The sequence below is a fragment of the Rhipicephalus sanguineus genome, chromosome 10 (genome assembly GCF_013339695.2).
Source record: "Rhipicephalus sanguineus isolate Rsan-2018 chromosome 10, BIME_Rsan_1.4, whole genome shotgun sequence".
NCBI lineage: Eukaryota > Metazoa > Arthropoda > Arachnida > Ixodida > Ixodidae > Rhipicephalus > Rhipicephalus sanguineus.
Window position 1 is genome coordinate 127,382,297 of NC_051185.1, and position 19,801 is coordinate 127,402,097.

Here is a 19,801-nt window from a genome sequence, read left to right on the forward strand (position 1 = left end):
AAGGGTGGGCCGCCGCCATTTAAAACTCGGCCGCGCAAATGAGCAGACGACAACGATGCACGTACACGTAATGGCTCCTCTCGAGCTACATGCGTTGCTTGGTTGCAGACGAAAAACAAAGAGATCATCAGCGGACGACACGAAAGCGCGCGGGTTCTTTGGCATGCAGCGGGTGACTGGCAGCGAGGCGCTGCCGTTGCCTTTTTACGCGCACTTACTTATGGACGTAACTCGCGCTTCTTCTCGGTTTTGTTTTTCTTTGTGCCTGTGAGAAACAGGCCGAGCCAGCTTCTTCGCGTCGGCCATGGGCGGCGCTTCCCGGATGGTCCGCCCCAGAGCGGCGTCGCGACTGGACGCCGGCTTAAGAGGGCCAGTCCAACCAAACGGCCGCTCCATCCCAAAACTGGCGCCCCACGTTACAGTAGCCACTGTACCCACGTTAAAAGGAGCGCTTCGCCATTTGCGCGCAGGGTACAGTGACCGTAAAACGGTGCACGGCTACAGGAAAAAAAAGAGAAATCCTAGCTGTTGATGTTTCGCCGCATGTAGTGGGGAACCACGTACGGCAAAACTTCGAAGGTGGGCACGGCCTCCGAGATGACGTAATGTTCTGGGAAAGGACAACGAACCGCGTTCACTGGCGGAGTACAACGAACGTTCTGCGCGATAGACTCCGCGAAGCAGACTCGTGTCTCGGAGTCACGCGCTTCGTGGGAACAGAGGACGCACAAAAACTGCCAGCCGCATTAACTGCGCAGCACACGTCGAAACCCATATAGCGCTGCATGATGACGCAGCGCGTTTTCGGTTACTTGAAACGATACGTGTCGTTCAGGTTATTCTTCGATTAAGGATTACTGGCGCAACATTTCGAAGGCGAGCTGAGATAGATCTCTCTGGACACACACACGTGTGAGATATCAACGGCAAATACGTAGTCTCCTAAACGTATTGAAAATCAATTTTAAAGTGCACACCGCGCAGCTAAACGCGAAATGGCGCACCTCGCGACATCGACATGTCAGCGGGGACCAAATGATGGGTATAAGACAAGGTTCGATTTTAAGAAGAAAACTGTATTGAACTGAAATTACAAGTGAATCGACGGGGTTACAAGTGAAGGAAGAAAACGGGACTCGGTGCTGGAGCTCGTTCAGTTGCGTCCGACGCCACTCGTGTCTCGGATCGCTCCCTCCTCTGGCGAGGCGTTGCTGCGCGTTCCCGGCTCGCAGTCTCACTTTTTGTTGTTTCTTGTGCGGGGCCGAAAATGCTCTCGGTGAATTCGAGCTGTAGCCAGCGCTCCCCGGATCTTAGCCCATCGTCTCTGTTTGGGCTCCAAGCACGTACGCTGTAAACATAGCGGCCGCGTGAACTCGATGCACGTTGTAAACACAGCGACCGTGTGAACTCGATGCACGTTATAAACACAACGGCCGTGTGAGCTCGAGTCCCGGCTGACACGGCCCTCCCGAAAATTGCGCCTGTCCTCAGGCGCACGTGTCGTTCGGCGGCGATGGTTCCGTCACCTCTAGGAGCGGTTCCTTATATCTCCGAAGCTGCTCCACGTTGACGATTTTTTGGTTGATCTTGCCCGCTGCGTGGGGTACTCTCTTGATCTCGGCCCTGTTTCCTCCAATGAGGGCCGTTATCTCGAATGGACCTTCATAGCGAGGATCTAATGCGCCTCGAGCGCCCAACTCGAGCAGGACGAGGTCCCCCGATTTGAACCTCGGAGTTCGCCGCTGCTCGTCATATCGGACCGTTGTTTTGCGCTGACTCTGCAGTAACTGCTCTCTCGTCTCCGCCCGTTCCCTTGCCAAGTCGTGCAGCCTTTGAGACTCGTCGATGTCTCCCTCGACTGAGGCGAGGTTGAGCTCCCCTGGCAATTTTGGATCGTAGCCGTGCATGAGTCGAAATGGGCTGTGGCCGCTGTGACGATGCTTCGTGGCGTTGATTGCTAGCGTTGCTCGAGGTAGTTCTTTCTGCCATTTGTCCTTGCTGTTTAGCATCTTGCGTAGCACCTGCTTCAGTGTACCGACCATTCGTTCAATCAGTCCGTTTGACTGTGGCCAGTACGGCGGGGAGTTCTGATGAGCAATTCCCAGTCAGTGATGGAATTGGTTTGTTCTCTTTGTCGCGGACAGTTTTTTTTTCTTCGGAGATCCGAGCACTGATAAAAGCCACATGTGTGGCATACGGCCCCCGGGTGCGTGGCCTTGAAGCACTGAAAGGTCGTCTCACTGAATGGGCCGTAAAACGGGGGGACAATGCCACACGTGTCGGTGGTTGTTTGTGTGTGTGTGTGTGTTGGTGGTGCGAGGAGGAGAGCCCAGCGGAGTCGGCACGGAGCATCAGTCGCCAGCGAACCACTTGAGCTGTGTGGACGTTTCTTTCTTGGTGTAGCAAATAAATCAGTTCGTTTTGTTTTTAAACACCGGCTCTGTACGTTTCACCTTTGGATGTCTCACGACTTGATCTGACGATTTGTAGAGACACTACACTCTTGGTGCCGAAACCCGGGACTTTCTCGCCGTGGACTTTGTGTTGTTTTTTCAACCGTCAACGACTCCACGCCTTGAACGCCTCGGCAACGACGGACGTGAACCTACTCCGGCGAGCGAACTGTTTAACGAATTTGCTTAACGATGGAACGTCTCGTAAAGAAGAGAAAGGTCATACGAGCTCAAATTACGCGACTCATCAACGACTACGAGAATCGGCCAGGCGCTCGATGAGAATGAAGCCGCAATCCTGCACACCAGACTTACCAGTTGGCATAACGAACTGAACACTGTCAACGACGAAATCGAACCCCTGGTGACAGATGAAGACGCGGAGAACGAGTTCCAACAGACGTGTGAATACAAAGACCGCGTCGTAGCCTGCCTCGCGCGCCTGCAGCGGCGAATGACTGTTACGAGTCACCCAACGAACGCCGAATCAGCGGGCAATGGCGGCGCTTCACAGACGACGGCGGAATTCAGGACAAGAGTGAAGCTCCCGAAATTTGAGCTTGTGAAGTTCAGCGGGCGGCGCTCGGACTGGCAACCATTTTGGGAAGTATTTGAGCAGGTGGTTGACAAGAACGAAGAACTGTCACTTATTGACAAATTCCACTACCTGAGGTCGTCAGTCACGGGTGATGCTGCTGCTGCTCTTGCGGGTGTACCACCTACGTCTCGATGCTATCGCGACGCCGTAAAACTTCTCAAAGGGCGTTTCGGGAACAACGAGCTGCTGATGCAAGAGCACATGAGGAGTCTGCTAGACATCAAACCGGTGCGCTCTTCGGATGACGTGCGAGGCCTTCGCCGCCTCTACGACACTCTGGCAGCACACATCTGCGGACTTGAGTCGCTGGGAAGGAAACTTCACACCTACGGTGCAATGCTGCTACCTGTGGTTCAGAGGGCCATGCCTCGGGACATTCTTCTCGACTTTGGAAGGAAGTGCGCCACGGACGCCAACTCTACCTTCGACGATCAGCGGAGTTCGTCCACCGAGGGACCGGAGCCAACAACACCGGAGGGAGACAGAGGTACAGTGAACACTTTCAACAAACTCCTGTCTTTCCTAAAAGTAGAAGTCGAGAGCCGACAAAATCTTGCTGCAGTTCAGAGTTTGGACTTAAAGCAGCCCTCGAGGGAGATTCCCAGTCAGAAGCAAAAATCGAACTCAAGAATGCATGGCACAACTGCCCAATCGTCGGCAATGTTGCATCAGAACGTGACACCGCGGGACTGCTTCTTTTGTGGAAAGAGCGAGCATGCAACGACAAACTGCGATGCCGCAAAAGCACTCGAAGAGAAAAGACAGCTTCTGCGATCGTCCGGGCGATGTTTCAAGTGCACGAGGCGAGGGCACTTATCGAGTGCATGCCGTGTGAATGTGCGATGCGCGAAATGCCAGCGGAAGCATGCAACGACCATGTGTGACCCATCGTACCCGACCAGACCACCAGATGCTAACCATGCCGTCACTAACACGCAAATCAGTCTCGAAGCTGTCACCAATGATGGGACCGGTCCTAAACAAACAGTTTTGCTGCAAACAGCAACGGTTCAGTGTAGCGGAAAGTCGTCAAATGCTCGCGTGCGAGTTATGTTTGATGGGGGTAGCCAGCGCTCCTATATCACCTCACTTACCGCACAGAAGCTTGGATGTGAGCTTGTAGGACAAGAGAGACTGAGTGTTGGCTTCTTTGGAGGACACCAAGAAGAACGGCCATTTCGAAAAGTAAAGGTGTTTCTGGAAACGAAAAGGGGTGAGAAGCGGGAACTTGAAGTGCTCGAAACGGATGTCATATGCGACCAAACGATTCCCAAACCACCAAAAGAAACATTGGAGAAATTGGAAGCTTTGGGCTATGAATGTGCTGATTCCAACGACCATGGTCCCAAAGACATTGGTTTGCTGATTGGAGCCGATTACCTATGGGACCTGACCACTGGCCGAACGGTCAAATTAGGGAAACGGCTCAGAGCAGTGGAAACGGCAGCAGGATGGACGATGCAAGGTCCCGTTGAGGGAAGCAATAACGACGGTCACTGCACCCAGACCGTGATGCTGCGCACTTCGGTTATCGAGATGACAAGCGACACGCCCAGCAAGCACTGGACGCTAGAATCGATTGACGTCATTGAGGAGAATGAAACAACAAGTACCGCGCTAGAATTCTTTGAGAGCACTCTCTCAATGGCGACACGGAAAGACTTTGAATGCGGAGCCCTCTCGACAACTGAATTGAATCGAGCTGAGTTGTTTTGGGTCCGTCACGAACAGAAAAAGGGGCTACTAACGGAGTTTAAGAGTGTTCAAGAAGAACGGCAGCTTCCTGCAGATTCCCCACTGAGAAACACATCACTCAAGATTGACGAAATGGGAGTACTGAGAATCAGCGGAAGACTGCAACATAGCAACATGAGCTATGAGGCCAAACACCCAAGCGTGCTACCCAAGGAAAGCAGCGTAGCAAAGCTCCTAATTAGACATTGTCATCACCAGGTACTTCATGGAGGAATTCGCGACACTCTGACGCAACTTAGAGATAAGTACTGGGTGGTTGGAGCTCGACAGCTCGTCAAGAAGTCCCTGAGAGAATGCGTAACGTGTCAGCGCTTTCATGCACTACCTGCCAACGAGGTACTCGCTCCTCTGCCGAGAGACCGAATAACGGAGGCTCAGCCCTTTGAGGTAACTGGTCGATATTTTGCCGGACCTCTTCTCATTAAGGGGGCATCTGCTGCGAAATGCTACATCGCCTTGTTCACTTGCGTAGTAACCCGAGCGGTTCATTTAGAACTAGTAAACGACATGTCAACAATCTCATTTCTTCTTGCCTTCAGGAGATTCATAGCAAGACGTGGCATTCCGAGCACAATTTACAGCGACAATGCACCATGGTGGGGCGGGTTTTACGAGCGCCTCGTAGCACTGACGAAGCAAGCATTGAAGAAGACACCTGGAACTAACGACTCAACGAAGGAAATGACCTTGTCATTGCGGCGGGGAGTGTGTCGCGGACAGTTTTTTTTTCTTCGGAGATCCGAGCACTGATAAAAGCCACATGTGTGGCATACGGCCCCCGGGTGCGTGGCCTTGAAGCACTGAAAGGTCGTCTCACTGAATGGGCCGTAAAACGGGGGGACAATGCCACACGTGTCGGTGGTTGTTTGTGTGTGTGTGTGTGTTGGTGGTGCGAGGAGGAGAGCCCAGCGGAGTCGGCACGGAGCATCAGTCGCCAGCGAACCACTTGAGCTGTGTGGACGTTTCTTTCTTGGTGTAGCAAATAAATCAGTTCGTTTTGTTTTTAAACACCGGCTCTGTACGTTTCACCTTTGGATGTCTCACGACTTGATCTGACGATTCGTAGAGACACTACACTCTTGTTCACGAATCCCTTGGCTTGGTCCGTAATGATGACGCTGGGGACTCCAAACCGCGGAATCCACCGGTTTGTCATGAAGTCAAGGTAGTGCGTTGACGAGGTGCTCGGTACGGTCACGGCGTCCATGTATCTCGTGGCGTGGTCGATACACACGAGGATATGGTCTCCCTTCTCGTTTAGAGGACCCATGTGATCTAGGGATATCACCGCGTTTGGCTCCGTTGGGATATCGCGCGGGTTGAGGCAACCTTCATTTCGTGTTGTGCGGGCGTTGACAGTCTGGCACGTGTGGCAAGAGTCGACATAATCGCGTATGTCTTTTCTCATTGATGGCCACCAGTATTTTCGCTGGATCAGGTCTCTCGTCTTCTCGACGCCGAGGTGGCCGTTGTTGTCGTGGAAAACGGTCATAACACTGCTTCGGAGGGCAGCGGGAATGATCACCCTCTCACGAACCCGTCCTCCCTCGAGAGACCTCTTCACCAGTACGCCGTTTTCGATCTCGAAATCTGAAGATTCTTTCTTGGCCTCCTCCCGAAATCTTTTGCATTCAGTATCCCTCTCCTGAAACTCGCGTAGGCGACTGTGCTTGCCCACTATTACTGCGTAGCAGCAGAGGTCTCGAGTCGAAACGCCCTGGTCGATAGTTTCTGTGACTTCTGACTGCCTCGAGAGTGCGTCGGCAGCAGAGTTCTGGCGTCCTGGCTTGTGCTTGACGTCGAAGGTGTACTCTGCTAAGTCGAGCGTCCACCTTGCAAATCTGCGGTTGCTGGTTCCCTTCTGAACAAGGTACGCCAAACTGAAGTTGTCCGTGAACACAAGGAAACGTGGGCCTCCTTTCAGATAGACCGAGAACTTCTCAGTGATCGCCCAGTGGAGCGCCATGCACTCGAGCATGTTAGAGTGTAGACCACGATCGTGCTCGTTTAGTGATCTGCTGGCGTACTCTATGATTCGCTCCTTTCCTTCTTGAGTTTGAGAAAGCACCGCGCCCAGTCCGGTCTGCGAAGCGTCGACGTGCACGTAGGTCGGGCAGTCTGGGCGGAAGCTTGCCAAAATCGGCGGGTTCTTCAGGGCGTGTTTCACGGCGTTGACGATTGCTTGGTGAGCGTCGGTCCACACGAAAGGAACGTCCTTCGCCAGAAGGTGCCGTAGCTTGTGCGTGAGTTTTGCAAATTCTGGTATGAACTTTCGGTAGTGGTTAGCGAACTGCAGGAAGGAGTACAGCTTCTTTGCGTTGCGATGCGGCTCGAACTTCTCGACAGCGGCAACTCTGGAGTCGTCCAGTGTTCGTCCTTCGGCGAAGATCACGTAACCCAGGAAAGATACTTTGTCTTGAATCAACTGGCATTTCCGGAGATCCATCTTCAAGCCGTTGATCACGACTCTCCTGAGTGCTTCGTTCAGCAAATCCAAAGCCTCCCTCACAGTCGTGGCTCCCTGCCCGACATCGTCCATGTACGTGGATGTCCTAGGTAAGCCGTCGAACGTGCGTCGCATGACTCTTTGCATGGACTGAGGAGCCTTGCAAAACCCAAATGCCATTCGGAGGTATTCGTATTTTCCGTCTGGAGTGACGAATGCGGTCTTGTGGACGTCGTCTGGCTTCATTCGTATCGTCGGAAATGCCGTCTTCACGTCCAACACAGTGAAGTAAGCTGATCCGTCACGCATGACGTCGTCAACCACGTCCTCCATGACAGGCATTGGATAAGAAGGGTTGATGGTTTTCTCGTTGAGCTTGCGATAGTCGTGTACCATTCTTCGTGGAGTCGTCGGATGGTGCGGTTGGTCGACGACTATCGTCGGAGCGCCGTATTCGCTTTCGCTCGGCCTTATGATGCCTTTGTTGAGGTAATCATTCACTTGCTCTCGTATGAACTTGCGATCAGCCGGTGAGCACCTATACGGCCTCGATGATACGGGTATATCGTCTCTGAGTTCGATGCTGTGTTCAGTGTGAGGACACACGCCCAAAGTGTCAGCTTTGGAGGTAAACGCTTGGTGATGCCTTAGCAGAATGGCGCGAAGTTCGTCCCTCTCTGCTTCGGTGGCATCCTTTGTTATCCTCCGTGTGGCGTCTCCGACCAGACTCATGAAGTCTTCGTCGGGTGCGGGGCATTTCGTGTTGAGGCGCACGAACCCGTCGTCCTCGGAAACGCTCTCATTCGATTGCCGGCAGAATGACGCGATAAGCGTTTCCCCGGTGCGGTGTGGTGTGCCTTGTTTCGGGGGTGGCACTTCGGACGATGATTTTCCGGTGGTCTCGACTGGGACGATGGTCACATCGTTTGACCTGTGAAACGTTACGTCAACGCTGGCGACCCGTCGCCAGTCCGAGCCCAGAATCAGGTCGATGCCGCTGGGCAGTTCCGTTACCACGACGTCTTCGAGTCGCACATTCGTGGTGCCCAATGTCACATCAAGCGTCGCAGCGAGAGTTGGACGTATGCTGCGGTTGAGCACTTCAATGTCCTCGCGCGAGACCCATGCGTGTGTGGGAATGTCGTCAGTCAAGGCGTTGGCACTCATGATGGATATGTTGGCGCCACTGTCAATGCATACGCGGACGGGTCGGTTGTTAGCAGTACCGGACACGATTGGTAAAGTGCCGCCCGTCGAATGCAAAAAACAGTTCGCTTGCCTCGGTGATGCAGTCCCTGTTCCGTGGCTGCTGTTGTCCCTCTTCGCTCGTTTCTCGTCCGCTCTGATCGTTGCTGGCGTTTTCGGCTTGCTACAATCACGGGACAGGTGACCGATGTCGCCGCAGTTGAAGCACGAACGAGCAGAGGTGGGCCGCGGGCGCGGAGTTCCCGAAGAATCGCTGCGCGAGTTGGCCGTCGGCAAGTTGGCAGAGCTGCTGGCTGGTACCCGCTGGCTCGAACCCTGACCACGGCTCGTTGTCGACGGTGGCGGTTTCTCATCGTTATCGACACACGTGGTCGTGCGACGCCTCGCGTCAAGCAAAGCCGCTCTGTCGATAAGTTCAGTCACGGTGCCGCAGAGTTGCGCTGCCAGTGGGTTCGCCCATGTGTCGTCCTCGATGCCGCTGAGAATCAGGGAAATTCGTTCTTCCTCTGCTAGACGGTACGGAGCCTTGTTCAGAATAGCGTTCTTTGAGTACATGTACTCGACGATGGTCTCGTGGCTCTGAAGGCGTCGCTTCGTCTGCAGTTCGAGGAACTCCTGCATTGTCAGCTTCCGTTTGAATCGGAGAGTGAGCGCGTCCTTCCATTGCTCCCAGGTGTCATGCTGTGAGCCGTAGGCGCTGTGCCAATCTTTGGCAGATCCCGTCAGGCGGCTCGCTGCCGTCACCAACGTGAGCGATGGCGTCCAGTGGGCGAGCGCTGCGATTCTCTCCACTTGCGCAATCCATTCGTGGGCACTTTGTTGCGGTGTCCCTTCGAATGTGGGGATTGAGGATGACGTGTCGCTTGTGGAGTGAATCTGGATCGGGCTCGTCGTCGGTGGACCTCTCGACAGCGAGTTGGCGAGCAGGGCCTGCGTATTCACAAGCGCGGCGAGGATCTGGGCCATGGATGGTTCTCCCCCATGCGTTGAAACGGTCGGCGCGGCGGGGCGTTCCGCGTCTTGGTTGGTGCCGTCGTTCAGAGGCGATGACTGCGTCGAACCCCAGGGCATCGTTGTGTCAGCGGGGACGGAATGACGCAGCCCATGGGATTGGAGTCGTCACCCGTTTCGTTGGCAATGAAGCGTTGTGACTGGCGTTGTACGATGTCTCTCGTTGCTCGCTCGTGGTCGCGCAGTTGAGCTGGGCTCGCAGACTGTTCAGCTCCGCACGAAGCCTTGCGTTGTCGGCGGACAGCGTCTCCAGGTGCGCCTGCCTGTCGTCGTCGTCGGCAGCCTGGTCGTTCGTTGATGAGTCCGTCGGCTCGAGGGCTTGGCGAGTGGTGTTGTCGCGGATGAGTCGTGCGATGAGCTCGTCCTTTCGTCCGGAGCATCGTAGACCTCGTACTCTCAGCTCGTCGACGAGTTGCTTTTTCGTAGCGGCGGCCATCGTGCTGCTATCGAGGGTCGTGAGCAGGCTTTCGACGATGGTCGCTTCCGAGTATGATGACGATGTGCGGCGTGGCGTCGCTCCGTCTCGTGGCGTCGTTTCTCCTTCCCCATGCAGTTCGGTCGATTCGAATCCTGTCGACTGCGCCATGTCAGCGGGGACCAAATGATGGGTATAAGACAAGGTTCGATTTTAAGAAGAAAACTGTATTGAACTGAAATTACAAGTGAATCGACGGGGTTACAAGTGAAGGAAGAAAACGGGACTCGGTGCTGGAGCTCGTTCAGTTGCGTCCGACGCCACTCGTGTCTCGGATCGCTCCCTCCTCTGGCGAGGCGTTGCTGCGCGTTCCCGGCTCGCAGTCTCACTTTTTGTTGTTTCTTGTGCGGGGCCGAAAATGCTCTCGGTGAATTCGAGCTGTAGCCAGCGCTCCCCGGATCTTAGCCCATCGTCTCTGTTTGGGCTCCAAGCACGTACGCTGTAAACATAGCGGCCGCGTGAACTCGATGCACGTTGTAAACACAGCGACCGTGTGAACTCGATGCACGTTATAAACACAACGGCCGTGTGAGCTCGAGTCCCGGCTGACAGACACCAAGTTGGTTGCAATATGAGCAGCCAATTATAAACAGTCAAAACAGCCAAGTACGTCACGATTATGTTGGCGGTCATGCTCCTGTGCTCTTTGCCGCATACAGTTTTCAGTGGCGGCGCTCGCGTGCTTGCGGTTCCACGCGCCGCGCGTCACTGTGTTGTGTGATCACGTGGCCAGGTGTGTTTACGAAAAAAGAAAAAGAGAAAAGAAACTGCCGCCCACACTTCGCGGTCCTTGAATCCGAAACTGTGACTAGGTTCGGCAAAAACGCCTCCAAATAATTAACCGTCACACGCTCAAGAAGACGAGGTTTCCAGCCGTAATAAGTGGGTCATTATATATAGCTATAGTGAATGCCACAAAAAATACAAGATGTAAAATGTTTGTCTCAGTACTCCATTAGATGTTGCGCGAAGAAGGGCAGTAAACACGATTACGTAACATACGCGGCGAGTGCCCTGCTATGATGCCGATCGAACAGATCCCGTATACGGGGAAGAGCTACGACGAAGCGATTCGGAGCTGTGGCCCGGAGAAGGAATGTTCCAATGCTGGGTCTCCTAAACTGCATGCGAGAAGAAGGGTGCTAGCCACAACTTAGAGGAACACTATTGGGAAGTACTAAACCTGTTGAGACTGACTACTTATTCTTCGAGAATTCCATTGAAATTAACATCGCCTTCATTTTTTTAAAGTTTCGCGCTGGGACTTCAGCATCTGAATGTCAGTATGACATCATGAGTTTCAGTCTTTTTCGTAATTAATTCGGTCGCATTGACTCAATGAAGCTTCCCGAAATTTGTCACCTTGACACCCCGGTTCCTTTGGAACACAATTTTACTCTTCTCGATACATCGTCTGGGCTGTGGTAGGAATCCATCAAAATTAATGACGGCATAGTGAGTTCGTGCGCGGCTTTCAATGCAGCGTCTCCCGGTGTATATTCTCTTTGCGCGTTAGCCGGCTTAGGCGTGCTCTCGCGGCACGAGTGATGTGTTCTTGGCATCACGAAAGAAGTACTAATATGAGTTGCATGATTTTTCTATTTACTGACCCTGTAACGACCGTAACTGTATACGATCGCCGCCGCGAGGTATATAGCTGGGCAGAAATGTGCCTGAAGTTTGCGACAGTTTTTCATGGCTGGACGGAAACTGGGGCGGTATTGCACGAAGCAGTGAAACACGAACGCACGTTCAAGCGAATGGTCTTTATTTATTTATTTATTTATTTATTTATTTATTTATTTATTTATTTATTTATTTATTTATTTATTTATTTATTTATTTATTTAATTAATTAATAACTTCATTCTCATGGTTTCCCGCTTATAGATAGGAGGGGTATAGAGACACATTTTGAAAATACAGGTGATACAGTAAGAATAAGGGAGCATCAACACTGAGAAACATATACAACAATGTTCAGCTAGAAGAATATGACGATACTATAACTGTAAGCATAACGACGATAAGCATAGCAATATAAATTTAGGATCAAAATGAAAAGAAGATACAGAAGCCAGAAAAAAAAGAACAAACAAAATACCATTTCAAGCGCTCAGTGAAGCAACATTAAAGATGTTATTAAAAAAAAGACTCTTAAAGCGGTATGTGCCAGTGACTGCTATTTGTGGCGGCGGATTCCATTCTGAGCTGGTTTGTGGTAAAAATAAGTGCGTCTTTAGGTCACGGTTCTGCAAAGATGAACATGAACTTTTTTTTTTAGGTAGTCAATCTCTTGTGCTAGGAAACTTCATGAAGAATAGTGACCCGGGCTACACTGCGCCAAAATGTAAGTTATAGAAGGTAAAAGTGTGACATGGCAACGCTTTCGGTGCTGTTATCGTTGAATACAATAAAGCAGTAGTTCTCAAACGGGGTTCCACGGAGCCGTCTTCGGGGTGCCGCGACGCCATCGCCCACAAAAAAAAAAAAAAAAAAACCTTTTGGAGGCGAGTTTTGACCTATTCCAAGTTCCGAGTTCCACGTCCTGCTCCAGGAACTGCAGCTACATTCTGAACGAGATCGCATCGGCTGCCCTAACACCTCCATTAAAAAAAAAATTACAGCATATCCACGGGTGAATGCTGAAGAGGTTGGGCCACGGCCGCTGGATAAAAAGCATCCAGCGGCCGTGGGTTGGGCGAAGCTCCTGAAGCAATCATGGTTACACCGTGAAATGTTCAGTGGTTTCGCCCAGCAGTAATCAAAGCGATACGCCGCTTTGATTACTGCTGCGCTCGCTTGGCGGCAGCCTCTCGAGCTCGCACCTCGGGATCCTGCCGACGAGCACGAGACGCAGCAGCCTTCCGCACCCGGCGCTCCTCGTCGTCCATGGTCCGCCAAGCAGCACGATCCGGCAAGCGCACTCCTCCACGTACGGCGACGATTAAGGAGAATGAGAGATAACGGGCGCAGCAGCCAATCTGAGAGGATGGATGGATGGATGCTATGAGCGTCCCCTTTATAACGGGGCGGTGACATGTCTGCCACCAGGCTCGAAGAAAAAAAAAAAGCTTTCTTGTTTCATGTTGGCCTAATACCTTATCTACATTGATGAAATCTATGTTATTATACAAAAAAAATATAAATTCACGGTCCATCTCTCTGCCTCTTAAGGCAGAATAACCCTATTTTTCCCCATTATTTATTTTTGCACTTTATCTCTACTGCCACCAATACTCTAACCGTCTCTTACTTATTTCTATCGCGGACGTGTTGAGCTTTCCATTGTTGTCCCTAAAACCCAAGGCTTCATGTAGACTCGTGCCCACACGTATAACTGGGTGAATATCGCCACATTCAATCAGTACATGTTCCACCGTTTCCTTAGTTCCCCCGCAGCATGTACATTGTTCTTCTTCGTTACTGAATCTCACTTTATAACTACGCGTTCTAAGGCAGCCCGCCCTTGCTTCAAACAGCAAAGCGCTTCCCCTTGAATTATCATAAAACCTTTCCCTCCTTATTTCGTTTTTTCCCTTTCGGTAGTTACTCAGAGCCGCCTTCTTTTCCATCGCTGCCGTCCAATAAGTCCTCTCCGCCTCTCTGACCTTCCGCTTAATGCTCCTTGTTGCCATATCGCCCGCACTGCCAGCCGTATATTTACTGGTGAGCCTCCTAGTTCTTTTTCTCCACTGCGTGTCAACGCTTTTTCTATACAAATACCTGAAAACCTTCTCTGCCCATCTACTCTTCTTCATTTTCCTCAGCCTCTCTTCGAATCTCATTTTGCTCTGAGCTTCCCTCACTTCAAAGCCTGTCCATCCCATATCACCCTTTAGCCTCATTTGTCGTCTTCCCGTGAGCGCCCAACGCGAGGCGGCCCACCGTCCTTTGATTTACATCCATTCCCGATTGTATACCTCTGACTTCATGCACACCACTGAGTTCCCAAATGTAAGCCCCGGGACCATCACACCCTTCCACAGCCCTCGAAGCACCTCGTACCTATTGTATCCCCATAAAGCTCTGTGCTTCATAATTGCACACATCTCTATGGGACAGCGCCATCTAGTGTATCGTCACCCAACTGCAGTTTGCAGGCATCTCTATGGGACAGCGCCATCTATTGAATGATACGGGAGACGCGACGGCGGGGGAACGCCGGACGGAGCGACGACCGACCAGGTGATGCTATAAGGAGCTTCGCCCCTAAAACTAAGCCTGCTACATCAGCCGCAACAGCGCTGCATTTCCTTCGCCTGTTCTGTCTTCCTTTTAATACGGCAGTGAGCGCAAGGTGGAATAAGGAGGTGGAAATAATGAATTCTAGCGATGGAAGTGACCATGAAGCCCGAAATGCTATTTTATATTCACAAGAACGGTGTGCCGCGCCGCCTGCGCGATAAAGGCATGCGAAGTGCTCTATATAGTCAGCTGTTATTTGATCGTGAATCACCAATTCTGACCCAGTCGTACACATTGATTAGTTATTTAGGGCTATCAGGCTTGGTGTTTAATTTTACGTGTATTACGTGGTAAGCAGGGTTGCCAATGGTGGCTACTTTTCGCCAAATTGGCGAATTTGAGAGGCCCGTGGTGACCTAAAATTCTGAATGGCGACATGGCGAATTTTTGGCGATTTTCAGCTTAGGTCTCCACTGAGTTATGCATCCTAAGCTCAGTGCCTTCCCAACAAATGAGCGGCACTATTCTCTGTATTTTTCTGGCTTTTGAGCTGCACATTACGCGCCGTTCTGTATGTCCGTCCTGTAACTCGTGTGTATCTCCTCAATTCATCTAGATGCTTCTAACTCAATTCATCTAGATTCATCTAGATGCTACAGAGCTTCGCTAAAGTTTCGCTTCTGAAGGGGCTAGATGGCGGGTTGGTCGTGTGTTCCGGCCATTTGTTCCGCCAAAGCTCCAACTGTTCTGAATAGTTTGGCGACTTATTCACTGCTGCAGTATCCCCTAATCGAGCTCGTCTAGCGAAGGTTGGCGCATACGCGGGTGTTCGTGCCATAAAAAATGATTAATTCAGGCATTTTCTGCTCTTCTCGGTGAGCGTTTGCAATGAAAACAATTGCTATATAACATTTTACAATGTCTACCTGTTCAATTATAACGCACTGGATTGACGCGGGTAGATATAAGTGATTATATATGAAAGGGACAGTGGCGTCCGGTATCATATTAGTTCACACTGAAAGGCATAAGACTCACTAATGAACGATACCTGTAAGAATTCTGTCTTGCTACTTTCAATAAACATGTTAATCCTTTTTCTCATATGAGGGGATGTAAAGCTGTCTACAAACAACGCCTTCGCGGCTTTCGCCTAAGGTTTACCACACTTCTACCTTTGAAACGAGCGGACAGGGATGGAAGGATATCATGAGCGTTTTATCCTTTCATACTTGCGCCTCCGCGCACATCTTGCGGCTAGTCGGAGAACCAGGTGCATCAAGCACTCCCATGGTGAAGGGGCGATGCACCTGGCATTGAGAAATGTCAATATACTTTAAGGGCTTTGAATGGCACTGTATTCTACGGGGCTATACATCAGTGGAAATTCTTATTACTATATATGCCGCACATATCTAGAATGGCGACTTTTTTGGCGAAATTCGTAAAAAAATGGCGACTTTTGGCGACTTTCTGCTCGTCGTTTGGCGACATTTACTCGAAAGTCAGTGGCAACCCTGGTGGTAAGAAAGTTCATGTTGACAGCGGCGCTTGTTTCGCTGCATGCCGATCCGTGGCGTTTCTCAGTGCATGGTGCGCACTTGAGTATTTCGCTATAGGAGCGCCAGTCTGCGAGTTCTTCATGTGAGATGCAACAGGTCATCGACTGATTGCGCCGTAAATGTGTGTCAGAACCACGCGAACAGCGCTACTTGCGTATCCTATAGACTTCACGCCAATGCCGGCGCACAATGGCTATCACCATCGTCGATCAAATTTACAAAATGCATGGCTTCAGCTAGTTTGCAGTCTACGACTTCGTTCTGATCAACCATGGCATGATTGGACAGATGACCTTTCCATTATAGTAAAAACAAACAAGCAAAGGTGATGACAAGTCGCTGAACGACAAGGTGTCGCTGAGGCCATACCCATTACATAAGGCACACACCTTATTGCGCGCATTCTGTTAAACACTCGTAGTGTTCGAAGTGCGCACTAGGGGCAGGATATTGCTATCGCGTTCAACTCTTAAAGGCGAAGCTTAAGCGTCCCCCAATTTTTATTTTTTCTATACATATGAAGTTTCTGCTTTCTTCCATTGAATTCCTTACAAAATATCCAATACATGTTCAGCCGCGTTGTCATATCTCGTACAGTCCTTTCTGTGAAGCTGCTCCAACGGAAGCGATAGATGGCAGGCGTTGTACGCGCCAGGGCACACAGCATTCTGCTCGTCGTGGGCAACGGCTGCATCCTGCAAAGCACAATAATATTGCAAATATTTAGTCACGTGACAGCGAGGGTGAAGACGCACGAACTGTGCAAATACGTGCAATGTGAACAAAAACACGTCCAAAACATGGCACGCAAATAATTTCACCCCTGCGAAGCACAAAAATATTGCAAATATTCTGCGAGACGTCACAGAAGGGATGAAGACGCACGTACATGACAAATATGTGCAAGGTGAAATCAGAATCAGAAATCGTTTTATTTAGTTATCGAATCAATTACAAAATTTGTGTATACAGAAGCAGGTCCCATAGTCAGAGACTGAATCGGGACCTCCTACAGTAGTGAATATAGAAACAATTAATTGGTGCAGCAAACAGTGGTGCAGAAAACAGGTAATAAAATACATCGCAGGTAAAAAAGAAAAAAGGAGTTCTACTGAAGAAAATCATTAGCAGAAAGTAGCAACAAAAACTGAAATTAGACAACATAAAAAATAGAGGTAACTCAACTCTCCTAAACAGTTTTCAGATAATTACCATGGTGAAAAATGTTAAAAAATAAACTACGAAAAAGAAAACTAAACAGAGACATCTGATATCAGCAATGTAGGATGATGATGCGATGCTGCGTTAACATTAGGTTGTGAGAAGGCACGAAAGGGAGCGGGAGTAATAGAAGTTACCAAAACTATCCAGATTATGGAATGGATGAGAGGAAAGTTTTCATATCTTTTTTTAATATGCCGATTGATTCCGAGGTTTTTATTCCTGAAGGTATAGTATTCCAGAAATAGATTCCAGTGAAGTGGGCTGTTTGTTTGCCATAGTTAGTATTAACTATAGGTAAGATAAAATTGTGATTTTGTGCAAACCTTGTCAAGTTTGTATTCTCTAGACTTGATGGAGGGATTATAAACAAAGGAAGCTGATTTATTATTTGCTTGAAAAATAGTATTCCTAGATTATATTTGAAAGTGTTCTCGATTGTTAGGATGTTGTTGGCATGCAGGAGTGCTTTAGCATCACTGCGATAATGACTGTGGGTAAGTATTCTAATAGAGTGATTTTGCATAGTTTGAAGTGAGATGAGATGACTGCTGTAGATATTGCCCCAAGATGTGATACAGTAATTAATGAGAATGAATAAAAGCATGTACAGTGAAAGTAATGTGGGTTTGGAAAATATATCGCGGGATTTAATTAGAACACGTATGGCGTAAGCCATTTTTTTCGCAGGTATGCAACATACGAATGAAATTTCAAATGACGGTCCAGTTTAATTCCCAAGAAGGTCGCCTCATCGTCTGCTTCAATTGCGAATTGACTTAGAAATATTGGCGTGATATAATTATGTTCACGTTGGTGAGAGTGGAAAACAACGAATTTCGTTTTAGTGGGATTTATTTGTAATTTATTATGGATACACCAAGCAGCCAAGCCTGAAAGGTCATCATTTAGCTTCTGTGTCAGAGATTGGAGGCATTTATCAGTGTTAACAATTGTTGTGTCGTCTGCATACATTAAGTATTCTGAACTGGTAAGGCAAGATGGCAAATCATTTATGTAAATAATGAAAAGAAGTGGGCCGAGAATAGAACATTGAGGTGCTCCTATATTTGTTACTTTAAGTATAGATTTATGACCTAACAGACTGACAACTTGGCTTCTATTGAGTAGGTAATTTTTTATTAATAATAGTGCAGGACCAGTTACGCCTATTGCTTGAAGCTGCATAAAAAGAATGTGGTGGTTGATAGTGTCGAATGCTTAAATAAAAACACACGTCTAAAATATGGCATGTAAATAATTTCACCATGATGTCATACGTCATCAAAGACGCATTTCAAGCCACACAGCGCAACAAACACTTCAAGTGCGGCGGCCGCAGCCATCACGCCGAGGCGCCGCCAACCACCGTGCCCCAACGAGCCGGCGAGTTTTTTGCGAGCGGCGTCGTACAACTCGAGCAAGCCCGTCAGCCGCAACGCGAAGCCGACGCCACGAAAGGCGCCAGGCTGCTAGCGAGCGAGCGAAGGGGACGCCGACGATAACGGCGTCCAATTTCCACCAAATTCTTCGAGCGCGCACAAGTAATGTGCAGCGAGCGAAAGCGGGGTCGACGCCTCGAACGGCGGCGAACTGCTTACGAGCGAGCGTCGAGGAAGCCGAAGGTCACGGCGACCAGTTTCCGCAGAGTTCCGAATCGCAGCTAATGTCGGCTAGCTGAAGCACCCGCCAACCCATGCCGGTGCATTTCAAGCGCGCGGCATACAATCGAGCTCGTTGCTACCGCACAGCGTTTCGGACGAGTCGCAAAACAGCGGCGAGGCCTCTGCCTAATATTGCTAATATCGCGAGTTTGCAGCTCATCACCACGGTGAATCATCGGTGAGCGAGCATCCGGCCAGGCGACGACAACGGCGGCCAATATCCAGGCGGTCACAAAGCACAGGAGAGCTCACGCCCAAGCCGGCCCTCGCGGTACATTTCGTGCGCGCGATATACAACACGATCGAGTCCGTTACCGATAATCGCGATCAGTTTCGCGCACGCGGTACGGCAGAATAAAAAGCGATCACTTACTTGTGAAAGAATCCAGCGCCGATTTGTGCCCCGAGTCAGATTGAAGTCCGATAGGTCTACAGTCTTCTCGGCCGCCATTCCAAGCCGCGACGCAGTGCCGTGACTGCGCCGGAGATATACAGCGCGGCGTCGCGACGTGTCGAGAGCAGCTCCAGACTTCGTGGGTGTGGCGAAACGTAAAAGCAGCACGACACACTCATCCACGGATACGTCTGTATCAAAGGCAGCGAGCCGTAGGTCCTAGATCGGCGAACTCCGAGCGCGACTTAACCGGCAACACGCCAGCTCAAACACAAGATGAAAGACTGACCCGAGCGAGGAGGACGATTAGCTCCCTTGACAACGGTTTGCACACGGAACGTATCCATGCACACGGCCTGCATCTCCCGCGCCGTTCATCCCTTTGCAGACTAACTGAATTGCACACGGCACGCATCCCTCTCCGCTTGCTCCTACGACGGTCTAACCGTTCATCTGCGGGCCTATTGGGCTAGTAGTAGTAGGTAAACTTTATTCACTCAGTTGACAGGAGAGAGTTGGGGACGGCTTTAAGGGCCGGCCCCTTACAAAATCTAGGAGAAGTCCCTAGTCCGGGACCCCTGTGGCTTCTGCTGCAGCACGCGCTCGGGCCACTAGGGCACGCTGGTCCTCTAGGGTCGAGCAATCGAGCAGGGCAGCCTCCCAGCTCTCTCGGGTAGGGGGGGAAGGGGAGGGAAGTGGCGGGACCGCCGGGTTTGAGGGGCATGCCCACACCATGTGGAAAGTATCCGCGAACGGATGGTCACAGTGCGGGCATTCCCCAGAGAATGCCGGATTGAAGTGCTTGAGTATCGCGGGGCACAATACTGT

The 19,801-nt window shown here is 50.5% G+C and overlaps 1 protein-coding gene across 1 annotated transcript; it reads right to left on the reverse strand.

Moving 5' to 3' along the window:
* Positions 1 to 1,093: 1,093 nt before the first annotated feature.
* LOC125760327 (uncharacterized) lies at positions 1,094 to 9,518 on the reverse strand. Its single transcript, XM_049420241.1, has 2 exons — positions 7,754 to 9,518; positions 1,094 to 2,021 (listed from the first exon to the last, which is right to left on the reverse strand). Exons 1-2 carry the CDS (start codon positions 9,422 to 9,424, stop codon positions 1,488 to 1,490), a joined length of 2,205 nt encoding a protein of 734 aa, XP_049276198.1. The 5' UTR covers positions 9,425 to 9,518; the 3' UTR covers positions 1,094 to 1,487.
* Positions 9,519 to 19,801: the final 10,283 nt, after the last annotated feature.

Bases quoted from the DNA above. Each gene is read 5' to 3' on its own strand.
- LOC125760327 (XM_049420241.1), bottom strand. From the start codon at position 9,424: ATGGCCCAGATCCTCGCCGCGCTTGTGAATACGCAGGCCCTGCTCGCC. The intron at 2,022-7,753 runs GTGAATGATTAC...ACACTGAAGCAG, and splicing joins GCAAGTTCATACGAGAGCAA to GTGCTACGCAAGATGCTAAA.